The sequence below is a fragment of the Lemur catta genome, chromosome 12 (genome assembly GCF_020740605.2).
Source record: "Lemur catta isolate mLemCat1 chromosome 12, mLemCat1.pri, whole genome shotgun sequence".
NCBI classification, from domain to species: Eukaryota; Metazoa; Chordata; class Mammalia; order Primates; family Lemuridae; genus Lemur; species Lemur catta.
In genome coordinates, this window is record NC_059139.1 from 53848421 (window position 1) to 53866908 (window position 18488).

The 18488-nt window shown below is 32.4% G+C and overlaps 1 protein-coding gene across 1 annotated transcript in view; it reads left to right on the top strand.

The window, feature by feature from the left end:
- XRCC4 (X-ray repair cross complementing 4) overlaps window positions 1-18488 on the top strand; it is a 221872-nt gene that overhangs the window by 26017 nt on the left and 177367 nt on the right. The window contains exons 2-3 of the mRNA XM_045566379.1: window positions 1340-1488; window positions 7573-7748. Of these exons, the coding sequence (XP_045422335.1) occupies window positions 1350-1488; window positions 7573-7748 (315 nt within the window). The 5' untranslated portion in view covers window positions 1340-1349. The remainder of the gene's footprint in view (window positions 1-1339; window positions 1489-7572; window positions 7749-18488) is intronic.

The window sequence follows — 18488 nt, forward strand, 5'->3', positions numbered from 1 at the left end:
TTGGGAGACTGAGGCAGAAGAATCACTTGAGTCCAGTAGTTTCAGGTTGCAGTGAGGTATGATGACACCACTGCACTTTAGCCTGGGCAACAGAATGAGACCCTATCTCAAAAAGAGAGGGGAAAAAAAAAAGGGAAAAACGGTTGCTGTGTAGTACCAAAACTGAACGTATCCTCTAATCCAGAAATTTTACTCATAGGTATATACCCAACAGAAATGCATAGATATTTGCTAGAATGTTTATGGCAGCACTGTTTGTAATAGTCAAAACCTGGAAGGTACCCAAATGCCTATCACCAGGAGAATGGATAAAGAAATTGTATTATATTCATATAATACAATCCTATACAACCCTGAGAATCATCTACAACCATAAGATGCAATGTGGATGAATGTCTCAAACATAATGTGGAGCAAAAGAAGCCAGGCAAAAAATGGAACATGCTATATTATTATATTTACATGAAGTCTAGAAGACAGGATAGTGGTTATTTGGAGAGGTAGTGACCTGAAGGGAGGGAATATGAGAATGAGTTCTTAGTGGTAATGTTCCGCTTCTTGATCTAGGTACTGCTTAAATAGATTTGTTCAGTTGTAAAATTCATCAAGTTGTATTGTTCATATATATACTTTTCTGCATGTATATAAACTTCAATACAGAATTTTTAAAACGCAAAAAAAAAAAAAGTTTTTGGCTTCAGGCTGTGATAATCTGATATAAACCATTTCTATTACAGGGTGCTCTTGAGTCAGTGGACAGAGTGTTTGAGTCACTGAGCCTGGGCATCCCTTTCTTAAAAAGGCATAACTGGGTACTGCCATCTGTTGGGTTCTGAGATTTTCTTTTCCTATATTTGTGCTTATTCCCCTTTTTCATTTCACATAGTGTTTTTCCAGACAGACACTAAGATACTTGGTCAAATTTATCCTCACTAATTACAGTCACATTCCCATCCTGATATCACTCCCAGGTCATTTACACAAGTTCTAGTAACTACTTCTTTTGTGGTAGAGAACGAGGATATTGACTCTTGTGGAAAAGAAAATATAAAATTTACTCTCCATATTGTTGAGATGGTAATTTTTATTCATCTCCATTACTTGAGCAAATCATTTTCCATTTATGGGCCTCTGCTTTTCTCATCTGTAAAAGTTGGGAGTCAATATTGAACAAAACTATGATTTACTAAATTTAGTGGTTGACTGTATTCTACAGTTTTTTGTTTTACTTATTTTCCTATTTCCTTGGTATTTATATATCTGAGAGACCAGTGCTGAAAATAACATTGTTTGAGTTATAATTTCTTGTAAAAATATGAATTTTATTCTTCCATTACAGGTATCAAGAAATGGAAAGAAAAGTAAGCAGAATCTGTCTTACTTCTGAACCCAACATAATTCATTTTCTGCAAATATCTTGGGAGAAAACACTAGGATCTGGTTTTGTTATTACACTTACTGATGGGCAGTCAGCATGGACTGGGACAGGTAATATTAAAAACAAAGTTTTTAAAAGTAAAATGTAAATGTGCTGTTCTTCAGTGCTTAGTGATATTTCTTCAATACATATTGGGTAGAACTAATATTACTTTTACTTGTTATTGCTATTTAATTTATATAAAGATTTGTAATATTTAATACCATGTTTTATAATTGATATTAATAGAGAAACAAGCATGTGCCCCAGCAAATTCTGGCCACCATTTGAGTCTTAATAAGTGGGACTTGGTCAGAGTTTTAAAATGATCTCTTTATGGAAAACATAAATAATACATTTTACATGTATCTTCTGTCAGAACTCTAGGAAAATACTGGGAGGTTGAGGAAGGGGGTTAACTGGGTCAAAGGGTTGGTGTTGGTTTGTGGGTATGGGGTGGTGCTGGTTCTCTGTTTCCTTTGTATGATTTTTGTTTGAATTATTTCCCAGTAAACATGTATTACATATGTAACAAAACAGAACCATAGCCTAAGGCTTGATAATGCAAGGTTCAAACCCATATATAGGATTTTGGCTATGATTTTATGAAATAGACTTTTGATGTTTTTAATCTTTGGTGATAATCTTTTAAAATGCTAATGACCCTCAAATCATGTATGGAACATGGCAGATATAAAGACAAAAAATTTAGAATTATGTTTTACTCATATAGCAAAGTTTTAATATCCTTCTAAAGTATTTTGTTGAAGATTTAAAGAACTATTTCTATAATTATACAACAGTCATTTCTAGAGTTATGTTGTAAATGATGTTTACGGTAAAATAATTTTTTCATGGTAATTTACATACTACTTGTATCTTCTATTAACTTATGAAATATTTCCGTAGAATTTATTACTATAATTATTATATCATCTTTAAAATTATAATACATTGTGAAATTTTGCTGCTTTCTTGAATGTTACAAATTCTGTTATACAAAACAGTCAAGCTGAATTTATACTTGCATTTTTTTAAATTCATCTTTTATGACACAGAACAAGAGATGTTGATCTAGAGATTATTGTAAAATAAAGAAATTTCAAGAGTAATGTTTGTAATACTTATTATAGTATCTATTTAACTTGTAAATTTCTATGTAAGAGAAATTAGTTATTGGTTGGTTGTTGAAGTACAGGGGTAGAGGCGAATTTGTCAGGTTGGTGCTATGTATGGCCAGAGAAGGTGCGCCCAGATTACAGTTCTTGTTTAGGGTGAAGGACAGTGCACAGGGCTAAAGACTATGGCAATAAGTTAATGCTGGTCATCTGGAAGAGAAGAACTATTTTAACAGCACAGCTGGGGGGACAGGTCCTAGATGAAGTGGTTGCCTGTATGTAAAGAATACTGTATTTATAACTCAGATATTTCTAATTGGCAGATGGTATGTTCTGTATCATGTGATGTTATTGTCAGACAAATGACCTTGAGGTGCTTCAAGAGCCTTAATTATCAAAGGAAGAGATTAAATTCTAATCTAGTTAGTAAGCCTCATTTACCAAGGCAAAGAGCAATGATGATATATTGTTTGAATTTTTTTATCATTAAGGTGAGGTGGGGGAGAGTACTCTGATTAACCCTTAATTTAACCAGAAATTTAAATTAACTTTACATTTATGGAACATTTTCTTTATGTCATACAAATTGTGCTGGCAGTTGTTCTTAATATTATTAATATGAATATTATTTTCACTAGATAATACAGATCTACCTTGAGAGCAAGAGACATACCTTATTTGCCAACCACTCTATATAATTATTTAGAATAGTACTTGGGACTTACTCAATGAATATTTTTTGATTGAAAGAATGAAAGGATATCTCAAATATATAAAACTGGCTAGCAAAAAAAGAAAATGAGCTGTTCATTTTAGAGTTAGAATATTTTTGAATGAAAACTTTACCTTTATGTCTATTTATTGTTGACATTGATCATAAATACAGTGTATGCTACCATTTGTTTTCTAGCTAATGGAATTTAGTGTGACAAAAATGTGATATCAAACTTCTGTATTCTCTGGTGGCTTGTTAACATTTTGGCTTCCTGTATTGAACAAGTTTTCTTTTAAACAGAAAATTTTATAATGCACTATATAGTAATTTTATCTTCAAAGTTATCTGATAAAGTATTAAATCTCACATGTGTTTTATGCCTTTCATTATTCCTTTCTGTTTTCTTGTTTAAGTTTCAGGGACAAAATATGAAATCAAATAACATAACATTGTTTCCATGTTTAGTTAAAGCTTATTATAAATACATAAATGTGATTTGGTACTTTACAGATGATAATAATATGATTAAGAACATTGAAACAATTAAATAATTGAAACATGAAGATGGATTTCCTTCCTGTATCTCATCCTGTTTTGTTGTTTAACTTTTTGATTGCTGCAACCTTCAATCTGGATAATTGTTTTCTCTTTTCATTTGGCTGATATTAGAAAGATGTGGGGTTCCTTTTAATCTCCCCCACACTAAACTCACTGATTTATTTTCTACTAGCAATGCTTTATCTATCTAATGAATGTTTTTGAGTTCTAATTATCATGTGGTCTATCATCACTTCAGTGTTAAAGAGGGTTATATCATAGGGTTAAATGGCAAAGTAGGTTCATGATTGATGACTGTGACTTTTATAAGAATTGCTTCAGCGTAAGATATCACCTGTCTTTGGAGCAGTTTGAAGTTTATTTAAGAGTAAATTAATCTTTACTGATCATTTTATTATCAAATAATTAGTTCCACTTATGATTGTTCTAAACATAGATATTTGGTGACCTATATGGAAATAGTGGTAAGAGCTTAGTGGAGAAAGGATTTTTTAGTAAATGAAGTAGTGAAGTGGGCTTATGACGTGATACCATCTAGATTCCTAAAGGTACGATAAAGCTGTGTGTCTTTTGAGCTCCAAAACATGCTTAGGATGTGTTTAGTCTTTTGGTTAGTTTTATATAGGTATCCGAAGGAAAGAATTTCCTTTCCTTACTTCTATCTTCATATACCTACAAACAGTGTAAAAGTGATGCTTTTTTGGCTCCTACCAGTCTGAGAATAGTTCCTTGTTGTTTGGTCATGTTGGCCTGCTCATGTTTTATGCCTTATTATGTGGTTCAGCTGCATTCTTGGTGAATTTTATTATTTCCATTGCTTTTATTCCTGGTCACTGAAGTTTTAGAGCGTTGAATGCTTACAGCTGTGCTTTTTCCAGATGTTCTTAGCACAAAATTCAAAACTAGTGACCAAGTTGTTTTTTTTTCAGGATTGAAGCTCTAAACAGGCAGTCAGATTTTCACATTCCCTTTTATAGGAAATGTTCAAGTACATTTTTGTAACTAGTACCTTTTTTACAGTTTTTAAAGGGGAAGAGTAAATAAATAATTTCTTTTCATATTTTTTCTCTCTCAAAAATTAAATATTTCATAATAATCAGCACAGCATTCATGGGGGAGGAACATAAAAGTATATCTAAGATGATACCTGAGAGGATATCTAAAATGTTATCTAAGATGTCATCACTTGAATGTGAGCTCTATAAAGCTGGTACTTTCATTTGTCTAACTGTCGTATCTCTACAATGTCTGGCACATCCATAGTACATGCTCATTAAGCATTTTTTGAATGAATGAATTGAATTAATAAATTCTATTAAATATTTTAAGGTATGTATATTTTCATTTTAATGAAATTTAGAATACTTTTAACTAGATGTTTTATCAAAGGATGTTCTGTATTTCTTTTGTGTTTTCTTCTTTTTTTATAGCTGGATTAAAGATGACTTCTACAGATTTATTTCCTATTTCTCTGTGAATGAATTGTTCTCACTAGGTATTAGTTACGTAAAGTTAGTTATTTGCTTTTTGAAATAATCCAAACACAATATATAAAATTATTCCTTAAATAGGAAGCATTTGTCTTCTTATTTTTGTTTATTCAGAAGAGCTAATAGGGTATTTGAAAGGTAGATAGGTTTGATAGTGATGATCATCTTAAATATGCATCTGCTTCTGAGAGAGAAAGTATGTGAAAATGTTTTAGAAGCTGTAAAATCATATAGGAATGTAAGGTATTTTAATTATTACTTCTTTTCAAAAGTTATGTGAAATATGAGAATTATATTTCATTATCATAACTTGTTATTCAGAATTGATCATGTAAAATATATGGATATATTCCAAGACTCCCTTTTTTGTTGTCATGGATCTTCCAGACATTTGATAGCATATAGACCAAAGTTATGAAAAGGTGTGTGATATTTTTAGGGATTCCTTAATTAAGATTTTCTTATATTCTGTAATATTTTGTACTGACGTGTTTTTCAAAATCATAAAAGGACATAATTTATCTAGTGTCTCATTTCTGTCTGCCTCACCTCAAAACAACACAGTCAGAGAGATATAAGTATGAATCCCAGCTTTTCTGCTTATCTACTATGTGACACTAGACCATTACTTGATCTCTCTGAGCCTCAGTCTTCTCTTTTGCAAAATGAAAATATCTATTTTTCAGTGTTATGAGGAAGAAATTAGATAAGTGTAATGTATAACTATGAAATTACAGAGCCATATGGGTTGTTCATCATGGTAATAGCCTGAGTTGACACAGGAAACCACCCAACCATACATTGATTCCAACAAATGTTAGATTAAATCTTGTAATTTTAAAAGCAAACAGATACACGGACACATTGCCGCTTATGCACATAAGAAAGGGAAAACTTCAGATGCCACATATGAAGAATATCTGAAAACAAGAGTGGTCAATGGGAACTAAAGCTTCACTGTACATTAATGGAATATTTGAACTAGATATATGTCTAGATGACTGTGTGTGTAATGCCTGAGTTGGGTGGAATGCTGAGGCCACAGGCCTCTTAAGGAATTAGAGCTGAGCTCCCCATATAAACAGAGGAACCTGGAAGGGATCTCCAGGTAATGAAATCATCTTTAAAGAACTACCCTTTGACCATGCAGCATAAAACTCAGACCAGTCTCTAAGGACTATGAGTGAATAAAAGTTTCAATGAAAATCAGAACCCTAAGCCTATGTTATATATGGATAGGAGTTTTAAAATTGAATACTTTGCCTCAAGTGTAAAAACCAAGTTAAGAAATTAACTTTCAAAACTGGTCCAGAACTAGTGAAACTTGTAGGGACTCCAAGAAAGGCAAACCAGCAAACTTCATTTGAGACCACTTCTGCCCAGAGCACTTGCCACTCTAGCTAGAGGAGAGCCATGCTTAAATATTATAAAGCATAACAGGGAAAAAAGCAGAGCAAGAATGTTTTAGCAGATAGCAGAAACAGAATTAATATTCCAGGAACCACATATAAAGACCAATCTGAAAGAAATCTTAATTATGTTTAAAATATTCAAATATTTAAGGGAACAGTAGGTTAAGAACATGATACTATGATAAAAGAACAAAGAGAATATCTAGAATTGAAAATATAATCATTGAAATAAAATATCAATGATGGGTAAAATATCAGCTTTAAGGATACCACGATGACACAATTAACTGGAAGCCAGATCTGTAGCATAGTGTATGCCTTAGACTCAGTAAATATAAGTTCCCTTCCCACTCCTCCCTTATCACCTCCCATCATCCACATTTTCTATTGTTGGCACATGAGATAAGAAGAATGAGCTCCATTTTTACTTTAATTTGACTCTGCCCATATGAATGAGAAATAGACTATAGACTATTGAATATTTCAGGCAAGGAAGAAACATGTAAAATAATGAGCTTATTAATCATTACAGGAAATAATTTATCTGCTATGATGTAAGAGCAGGTACATTAAATGGTAGTTTCTGTGGTAATTTACAATGTATGTGTTTCATCTGAGAACAGAGAAAGACTGCCAGGAGTCTAATGCTTTTCACATGAGATTTGAGACTAAATTCACGCATTTCTTAAACATTGCTAGTTCAGTTATAAGGTATAATTTGAGGTAAAATATGTAGTATAGTAATTGATTTTACTTTTTGTTTAAATTTCTGTTATATGTGATAATTAGTACTAACAAGTAAACAACTATTTCTTATGTTTAGTAATTTTTTATTTCAAAACTTTGTTAATGTTTCTCATAGTTTCTGAATCAGAGATTTCCCAAGAAGCTGATGACATGGCAATGGAAAAAGAGAAATATATTGATGAACTGAGAAAAGCATTGGTGTCCCGAGCAGGACCAGCTGACGCATACAAGTTTAATTTTTCTAAAGAATCTAGTCATTTCTCCTTTGAGAAAAACCTGAAAGCTGTTTCAGTAAGTAAAACTTTCCATAATGTTATAAGTGGTAAAATATCAGAGCACTTACTGAGATTATCTTTAATATACAGATAATTAGCATATTATTCCCAGAATACCTCAGAAATAAAAGCCTTGAAAAGTACTTGGTTTCCAAATTGGAATAATGCTTCAAAATTAAAGTCATTAAATGTTTTATATTAATAAATTATGGAAAATAATTATTGGAAAATATATTTAATTTTTAATGCTTGAAAAAATTTAATGTATTAGAGTTAATCACACAAAAGAGCAAATCTTAAAATGTGGGATCAAAAGGTTTAGGAAATATTGAAATAGTTTCTTGAAATACAGATTTTAAGAATGAAAATGATATATTAACCTTTGAATATTTAATAATTATGACTTGTTTTCTACTTTATTAGAATGCATTTGAATTTACAAAATGGTATCCATAAGTGTAGTAAGGCATTTAATAGGGATTAGGATACTTTATATTGTCAGATTTAGAAATGTTAAAATAGAAAGAAACAACTTTTATCCCAAGCTTTCCCAAACTTAACTTGCTTTGCAGACAAGAGTATCTGCTATTTATCCTGCTTAGTTCCTGTACCAAATCAGATCAAGGCAGTTGTTCTCACAATTACTATTTGTATATTTTACCTAAGTTTATTAGATATTGACTTTGTTTTTTTACCAGTGGTTTACCAATCAGATATGAGATTTATAGTATTTGAAGGAAATATTTACTACATTAAGTTTACAGTTATGGAGAATTTGTTTTAGAGCTAAATTGATTTAAAAAATTTTTTTTAAAATAACCTCATTAATTCAGAATGGTTAAAGAGATTTCATCAATTAGAGAAACATTTGAAGAAACAAATGGAATCATTATTTTCAAATATATATGTATTATCATATAAAGAATAATACGGAGAGACCAGCTTCAATAATTTCTATTTAAAAGATACATACTTTTCTTAATTAGGTGTCAATTTATGTAAGTTTCAATATGCTAAGCTACTTAAAATGGTAATTTAAAATAGTTTCAGTAAGAAGGTTGGAACTGGCTACAAAAATTTTGTTCTTTATGACAAGTGTTCTTTCCTGTGGGCCAAGCTCAATCAGATGGTGTTATACACTACAGAACTGCTGACTGTTTTTTCTAATGTTTTGAAGCAGATCATTGTCAAATTGGGAGTAAGGCCATTTCCTATTCAACAAGTGTTTGTATGTAACAACTAGCATTATTTCTTGCAGCCAGTTTCTGATTTTTGTCTGTTTTGTATACACTGATGGGTAACAAGTTCCAAGTTAGTGAGGTGCCTTTTGGAAAGCTGAAAGGCCTTTTATATCTTTGACACGGTGAAAGAGGGGGTTTGGTGCAGTCAGCATGGATGGAGTATTTGCAATGGTTGGCAATACATCTCGGTTTCCTGCTTCTGTGAAGAAAGAACTTCAAGTCCTCATGACTCACGTCTTTTACAATTGGCTTGGCATATATTGGCATCAAAGACTGACAATAATCCTAAAAGATTTCTTGCTTACCACCCTGAAAGTAATCAAATTTATAAGAGCCAGCACCTTGAACTACAGGTACTATGTTTTCAACAAGTTTTCTTAAGAAATGGAAACAGCAAAAAGATTCCCAGCAATGCAGAAGTGTGTTGGTTCCCTACAGAATATACCTTAAATCACTACATTGCAGTTTAAATAGCTGTCTCCTTATTTATTTATTTGTTTAGGAGAAAAAGAAAGGTCACTTTCAGAACAGTTTGACAAGGAGGAGTTTATTCTTGGCTTGGTTTACTGGAGAGATATTTTTGGATATTTAAATGAGGTAAAACTTTCAGTGCTGCAGTCAGCCTTATGGATGAATGCTGCTGAAAAATCACAAGTTCATTTGGCTAAAGTGTCATGAGAATCTTCCAGTATTCAGGATGTGCAGAAGCAAACTGATTTCAGAGTTACAATATCTTGTAAATTCATCTGCTGGCAAAAGTCTGAAGACAATTGGAAACATGGTAGAATACTTTTTAAGGCTAATTGTGCTTGGATGACCTAAAAATTGAAAAGGATTTTGTTATCCTTTTCTTGATGACAGAGAGATCTGATTATTGCCAAAAATGACCTCCTAACTTAGAAGAAAGGAAAAGAATGAACTCAAGGAGTTGTAGTGAATGCTGTTGTTTCTTGACATAAGGTTACTCTCCCATGACGAAGAATACTTTATGAATTCTAAGCACACTTGCTACCAGACATACACCTCTAAGAATACATACACCTCCATCAGTTCAAGAAATTTTATGTGTCGAATCATGTGTTGGAGATTACTGTACAACTGCAACATTTTGAATATCAATTCATGTAAGAATTGTTTGAAAGCTACACTTATAACAAATTTTCCTTTTCATTCTTTTTTAAAGGAAGTAAGTACTAATTTTTATATTTAAAAAGACTTGACATTTTGGAACTACTATCTTATATTTTGTCTGAATGAAAGAATTGTCAATTTCTAATGCAGTGAAATATCTTTAAAGTGTAACTTGTTTTTTAATATTTATACTCAATTTTTGGGAGAAGCAGGTCCACAGTTTATATGAAATTGCTTTCAAGCTTATACTTCCAAAATTTCACTTATAGTCTAATTGGCTTTACTGCATAGATAACAGATGTTTCTGTTTTATTTCAATTCCTATTGGAATAAATGTTAGACAGCCAGCCACACATGAACTCCTTTTCTCTATATGGTACGAACCTCTATGACCCTTCTTGCCCCAGTGCTCTCATTTGACAGTAGATTGTTCTGACTGACAGCATATTCTAGTGCCAGCCTTTGGAACTCATCATCTTTTCACCATAAGTACTGTCACTCACTTGGGAGATCATTCATATAATTTATGTCACTGTTTCCTTTGACTTTTCACAATTCATCCTGGTTTTATAGTATATACTTTGCCATGCTAACAATGCATCTTAATGAATAATATAGTTTTCTTCCTTTTTGCCTTCATGTCTTGCTCTGTTTCTTCAGGAAAAAATTTATTTGTAAGTCACAGAAAAACAATTATTTTTGATAAGAATGACCTTGGGTTAATCATTTAACTTTAACTTGCTCATGATTCTGTTTTTTTCAACTGTCAAATTTTTTTTCATCTGTAAAATTTTAAAGTGATTTCTTAGATTCATTCCAGATCATCTAACATATTGTGGTTTTATATATTAAAAAATAGCCCTAATGAAGTAAGCCATGAAGTTTGAGGGAAAATTAAACATAATATATATAATGTGTAATATATATGTGTGTGTATGTATATGTTTGTAAATATACTGAGTATATAAAAACACTAGAATTGGTAACAAGTCTCTAGTAGAATTAATGCAAAGTCTCCTATTTCCTTTCCCCTTGTTTCCCTTGCTACTTAAATAGCATGTAGGTTTGTTTTTCTCTAATGTAAACCCAAACAGGCAGTCCTGGCTTATTATGACAGCTTTATCATGTTGAAGATACAGGTTTCTTTGATCATGTTCGTTTGCATTGTTAACAGGTAATTTTTATTCCATGGTCCAAGATGGCTGCTCTAACTTCACTGTTATGTTTACCTTTCAGGCAGCAGGACTGTGTTAAAGAGAAAGTAAAGAGCATGTGCCTTTTCTCTAAGTCCATTACTCCAAAATTGCATATATTCTTTTTGTTCACATCCCATTGGCCAGAACTTAGTCACATGGCTTCACCTAGCTGCAAGGGAATCTGTGAAAAGTGTTCTTCAGTTGTGTCCTATTCTTAGAAGTTTCCATTACTGTGTAAAAAGGAGAAGGAGGATATTGTGGGACAACTAGCAATCTCTGCATTTAACATTCAGAGAAGATGGAAGTATGTATCATGAAGAGGGTTTACTTTTATTGTTGCAAGGGTATTTCTCCAGTATTTTCATTGCAAATCACTATTTCAGTCATATTTTAGTTTAAAAAATGTTATATAGTAAGGTATATCCTAGTCTGTATCTTACTGTATTTTGTAACTTAATTTTTTTTTTAGTGGATAATGCATTCTAAATTCAGACAGACTCCCTATATTATTTAACTTACATTTCTCAGATATATGAAAATGAGGTAGAATGTGTTAGCCAAAAAAAACAGCCAAAGTTGTTTTTAAGAACAGCAGTCCAAAATCCTATATTATTGCCATGTGTCCCTGTGGTTTGAGGGACTCTGAATTCAAAGGGCCATTTCCAGATGAAATATCAGAATTGGAGCATTTGTTGTGGTACTCTGCCAAAGATTTTGTCAAAAATAGTAATGACTTTCAGGTTTGTGGGAGTATGGGTTGCAAATGTGTTGTTTGATTGCCTGAAAAGAAAATCATAGTATTCTTTATTTCTGTGATAAAAGTATTTGTGTACATGTGCCATTTTTATACTAAACAATTTATAATTTCCTGACACTTGGAATGTGGAAACTAAATCAGTAATGTAAGTGGTGCAGAAATCCTGTTCAAAGTATATATTTTCTAGTTAAGCCATAGAAGAGATTTTAGAAATACTACTTTTAAAAACAAAAATATTAATTCTTATCCTATTTTGTGTTTGGGGACTCATTTTCTTTTTCTTGCTTCCTTTTGCTCTGCTTTGATGTAAAATGTTGTCTTCTTTTATAAGAAATATCTTATTATATCTTATTAAATAATTTTTTTGTTACTCCAGATTGTTCAGGACAGAAACAACTTACCATAAGGATAGAAATAGAAAATAACATGTAAAATCTGTGCTGTAAAAGGACTTTTGAGTGTTAATAATACTAAGATTTGCTTATTACTTTTTAGTTAAGCTACTTCAACATGTATTTTCTCACTTCAAGTGTACTTGGTGTTGTCACTGTTAATACACGAGGAAATAGATGCTGAAAATATATGAGTTGCTAAGGAAAACAGAGGTAGCACATTAGCTAAGGTAGAATCCAAGCCTCTGTCTTACAAATCCCAAATCATATTTTTTAAAAATATATTTTTGTTTAGTTATGATTTAGCTACCAAAAAATGTACCTATAGTAAGTGTACAATTTTCATCACTCAGGACAGTTCTTTTCATGTCTTTTTATAGTCAGTCCCCAACTACCTCTTTTTCTCCCCCAGCCCTGCCTACCCTTGAGGCCCCAAGCGTCCACTGGACAGCTTTCTATCACTATAGGTTAGCTTTACCTCCTTTAGAATTTCATATAAATGCAACTACCCTTGCTTATAAATTTATTTATTTATTTATTTTTTATTTTATTTTTTTTTTGAGACAGAGTCTCGCTCTGTTGCCCGGGCTAGAGTGAGTGCCATGGCGTCAGCCTAGCTCACAGCAACCTCAAACTCCTGGGCTTAAGCGATCCTACTGCCTCAGCCTCCCAAGTAGCTGGGACTACAGGCATGCGCCACCATGCCCGGCTAATTTTTTCTATATATATTTTTAGTTGTCCAGATAATTTCTTTCTATTTTTAGTAGAGACGGGGTCTCGCTCAGGCTGGTCTCGAACTCCTGACCTCGAGCGATCTACCCGCCTCAGCCTCCCAGAGGGGTGGGATTACAGGTGTGAACCACCGCGCCCGGCTCCTTTATGTATTTTTAACTGGGTTGTTTATTTTAATATGGAGTTTTATAGATTTCTTTATATATTCCAGATATGGGTTTTTTAACAGATAAATGATTTGGAAATACTTTCTTCCATTTTATGGGAGAGGAGAAGAAATCCTTAATTTTGAGGAAGTTAGTCTTTTTTTCTCTTTTATAGATCATGCTTTTGGTGTCATTTCTCATAAATTTTTTCTAACCAAAGATCACTGAGATTTTCTCCCATGCTTTTATGTATGAGTTTTTTAGGTTTAGGTTTCACATTTAGAGTCTGTGATACACTTTGAGTTAATTTTTGTGTATAGTTCAAGGTATAGATAGAAGTTCAGTTTTTTGCATGTGGATATTCATGCATTCTAGCACCGTTTGTTGAGTTCCTCATTGAATTTTCCTTACATATTGTTGAAAATCAGTTAGTATACATGTATTGATCTATATTTGGACTCTATTCTGCTGCATTGTTCTATATGTTTGTCTCTGTGCCAACCACAGTCTTAGTTACTTACCTTATAATAAATCATGAAATCAGGTAGTATAGGTCTTTCAACTTTGTTATTCTACAAAGTTGATTAAGATATTTAATGTACTTTAGTTTTTAAAATAAGATTTAAAATCTATTTGTCACTATCTAGAAACAAGTCTGCTGGGATTTTCTTTTTATTTGAAAGCATTACAGGGTACAAATATTTTTTATTAGTTTTGTATCACTTTTATAATACTTGAATCATAGTTATAAGAGTGCCTGTCACCCAGATACTATTCATTATACCTGTTAGGTAGGTTTTCACCTGTCACCTCCTCCTCCCTCCCCCCTGTTTGATTTCCATTGAGTTTTACTTCCTTCTGTGTGCATGTGTGCTTATCAGTTCTAATTGAATAGGGAGTACGTGTGGTGTTTGTTTTTCCATTCTTTAGATACTTCACTTAAGAAAATAGTCTCCAGTTCCATCCAAATTGTTGTAAAAGGCATTCAGACATCCTTATTTATTGCTGAGTAGTATTCATGCTATACATATACTACATTTTGTTAATCCACTCATGAATTGATGGAGATTTGGATTGATTCAAAATCTTAGCAGTTGTGAATTGTGCTACAATAAACATTTGAGTTCACTTATCTTTTTGATAAAGTGGCTTGTTTTTCTTTGTGTAAGTACCTGGTAGTGGGATTGCTGGATCAAATGATAGGTCAATTTTTAGTTCTTTGAGGAATCTCCATATTGGTTTCCATAGAGGTTGTACTAATTTACAGTTCCACCAACACTGTATAAGCATTCTTTTCTCTCTGCATCTGTGCCAGAATGTATTGTTTTTGGGCTTTTTGATAAAAGCCATTCTGACAGAGGTAAGGTGCTACTTATTGTGGTTTTAATTTGCATTTCCCTGATGATTAGTGATGTTGAGCATTTTTTCGTATGTTTATTGGCTATCTATCTTTTGAAAACTTCTACTCATGTTTTTTGCCCACTTTTTAATGGGGTTATTTGATTTTTTCTTGCTGATTTGCTTGAGTTTTTTGTAGATTCTGTTTATTAGTCCTTTATTGGCTATATAGCTTGCAAATCTTTTCTCCCATTCTGTAGGTTGCATATTTGATCTATTATTTTCTTGGCTATGCAGAAGCTTTTCAATTTAATCAAATCCCATTTATTTTTGTTGTTGCTGTGGTGGCCATTGGGGTCTTCTTCATAAACACTTTGCCTAGGCCAATATGTAGAAGAGTTTTTCTAGCATTTTCTTCTAGAACTCTTAGAGTTTCATGCCTTACATTTAAGTCCATTATCTATCTTGAATTAATTTTTGTGAGAAGTGAGGGATGTGGATCTTCTTCTGCATGTGGCTCTCCAGTTTTCTCAGCACCATTTATTGAATAGTGATTCTTTTCCCCAGTGTATATGGTTGTCTTTGTCAAAGATCAGTTGGCTGTATGTGTATAGTTTTATGTCTGGGTTTTGTGTTCTGTTCCATTGGTCTGTGTCTCTATTTTTGTGCCAAAACCTTGCTGTCTTAGTTACTGTAGCATTGTTGTATAGTTTGAAGTCTGGTAATGTGATACTTCCAAATTTGTTCTTTTTGCTATTTGGGCTCTTTTCTTCTTCCAAACAAAGTATAGAATTACTTTTTTCTAGATCTGTGAAATATGACATTGGCATTTTGATGGGAATTGTATTGAATCTGTAAATCACTTTGGGTAGTATGGACATTTTAATAATGCTGATTCTGCCAATCCATGAACGTGATGTATTTTTGCACCTGTTTGTGTCATCTGTGATTTGCTTCTTCAGTGTTTCATAGTTCTTTTTGTAGAGTTTTTTACCCCCTTGGTTAAGTATATTACTAGGTATTTTATTTTTTTTTGTAGTAAATGTAAATGATATTGAGTAAGACTCAATTTGACCCTCAGCTTGACCGTTACTGGTGTATAGGAATACTACTGATTTGTGTACATTGATTTTGTAACCTGAGATTTTGCTGAATTTATTTATTAATTCCAGGAGTCACTTGGTAGAATCTTTGTGGTTTTCTAGGTATAAGATCATATCGTCTACATAAGTGGTAGTTTGACCTTTTCTTTCCTGATTTGGATACCTTTAATGTCTTTCTCTTGCCTGATTGCTCTGTCTAGGACTTCCAGTACTACATTGAATAGAAGTGGTGAGAGTGGGCATCCTTGTATTGTTCCAGTTCTCAGTGGGCATGCTTTCAACTTTTCCCTGTTCACTATGATGCAGGCTATGGGTTTGTTGTTTATAGCTTTTATAATTTTGAGATATTTTCCTTCTATGACTAATTTGTTGAGAGTATTTATCATGAAAGAGTGCTGAATTTTGTGGAATGCTTTTTCTGCATCTATTGAGATGATCATATGATCTTTTCTTTTGCTTCTGTTTATGTGGTGAATCACATTTATTGATTTGTGTATGTTGAACCATCCCTGGGATGAAGCCCACTTCATCATGATGGATTATTTTTCTGATGTGCTGTTGCATTCAGTTTGCTAGTATTTTATTGAGGATTTTTGCATCTATATTCATAAGGGACATTGGTGTGCTGTCTCAAAAAAATTGCTAAATCATGTTTTCTAAATCTAGTGCAATATTTGTATTTAATTCTTTTTATCTTTATCCAATGAATATATCTTATATATCCGGAATTTCTTAAAATTCATTCTGCACCACCCCTTTCAGTGTCTATTTTCATTTTGGGTTCAACTCAGTTCTATTAATAATTGATATTGATTGATTATTTACTTTTGAGTATATGACAATTACAAAAAAAAATCAGAGCTATATAAAAAGGTATATTCAGAAATGTACTACTTCACTCTCATCCCTACTGCCCTCTTCCCATTTCCATACTTTTTATGTATTCATTTTTTATTTTAATGGATTTAGGAGGTACAAGTTGAATTCCATTACATGTATATATTGTATAGTGGTGAAGTCTGGGCTTTGGTGTACTCATCACCCAAGTAGTGTATATTGTAGCCCATATGTAATTTTTCATCCCCCATTTCCATACTTTTCCATTACATTTCTAGCAAATCTCTTAGGTAACCAAGCACATTAGTTTCTGGTTTATGTGGCCTCCATTTCTTTTGTACAAATGAGCATGTTTATTTTCTTATATTCTGTTCCATCTTATATGAAGAATAGTACACTATAAGTACTTGTTTTACATTTTAATCTTTTTTGTATGTAATAACATATCCTGGAAATCACTCCAATCAATTCATAAAGATCTTTCTTTTTCTTTTTCACAAGTGCATTATATGCCATTATGTGCATATGTTATTTTTTCAGCCACTCTCCTATGTATGATTATTTATTTCCATTTACAGTTCAAATAATGCTGCAATGAATAACCTATGTATTTTTGTATTGTTGGAGGTTTATCTTTGGAGTAAATTCCTACGTTTATGATTCCTAGATGTATCATTAGTAGGTCAAAAAGTAAGCATATATGTTGTTTTCTTAGATATTGCCAAATTCCTCTCCTGGAGAGTTGGACCAGTTTGTATTTCCACTAGCAACACATGAAATTGCCTGGTTCCCCACAGCCTCACCACAAATCAGTGAATAGAAATCACTGTTCTTTTTACTTTTTAATTTTCTCTAATCTGATAGGTGAAAAATGGTATCTCAATGTTGTTTTGATTTTCATTTCTCTAATTATGAGTGAATTTGAACACCTTTTCATATGTCTAAAGGTTATTTTTGTGTATATTTTTTGTGTATTGTTTGTTCAGATCTTTTCCCCCTTTTCTATTGGGTTTTGATTAGGAGTTAAGAAATATATATGTGTATATATATGTTTTTATATGTGTGTGTGTGTGTAGGATGTTAGCACTTTGCTTGAGTTTTACTTAAAGTGTTGCAATAAACTTTATTCAGTATGCTTATTTGGTGTTGAACTTCCCAAAACTTTAATCTGGAGAAGATCAGGTCTCGGGTCTCAGATATTCCAGATAAATAATCTTGTACTAAAACAAATGCTATTTCAATCTGTTTGTGACAGAAAATGAATTGGACATTTAAAATGTAATTAGAAAATGAATTAGACCTCTGTGTGGTCATTGTTACTCTATATCTTTTATATCTACTGTCTTGTGGAAAGTTCATCTTTGTGTGTGTGTGTGTGTGTGTGTGTGTGGAAATGCCTTATCCTTCAAGAATTTTTCACTTGCCTTCTTCTTTTATTCAAAACTATTATGTCTTTTCTTGGTATTCCCATAGATTTTCTATATTTCATAATTACATTTACATTGAATTGTGGTCAAGCTTTATAGCTGCCTCAGGTCCAGGACCTTGTAATTGTCATATTTCACTCCTTTACTGTGATTAGTAATGACAGTTACCAATAATGAGAGTGACCACTGTGTACTATATATTATGCTACTGCATTGTACATGCGGCTATGATGATTTTATCTAATAGGTCCTGTTATCATTTCAGTAAGGTGGATGAGGAAATTATTTAATAACGCTCAGTGGTGTTTAATTTTTCCGATGCCAAATAGTGAGTGGCAGAGCTAGAATTGAACACAGGTGGTGTAACTTCAAAGCATATGGCACTAATTAGTGTGCTATATAATGTTTTTTTTTTTAAAAACGCACATCAGGCAAGAAGTATAATGTCTTTTAATT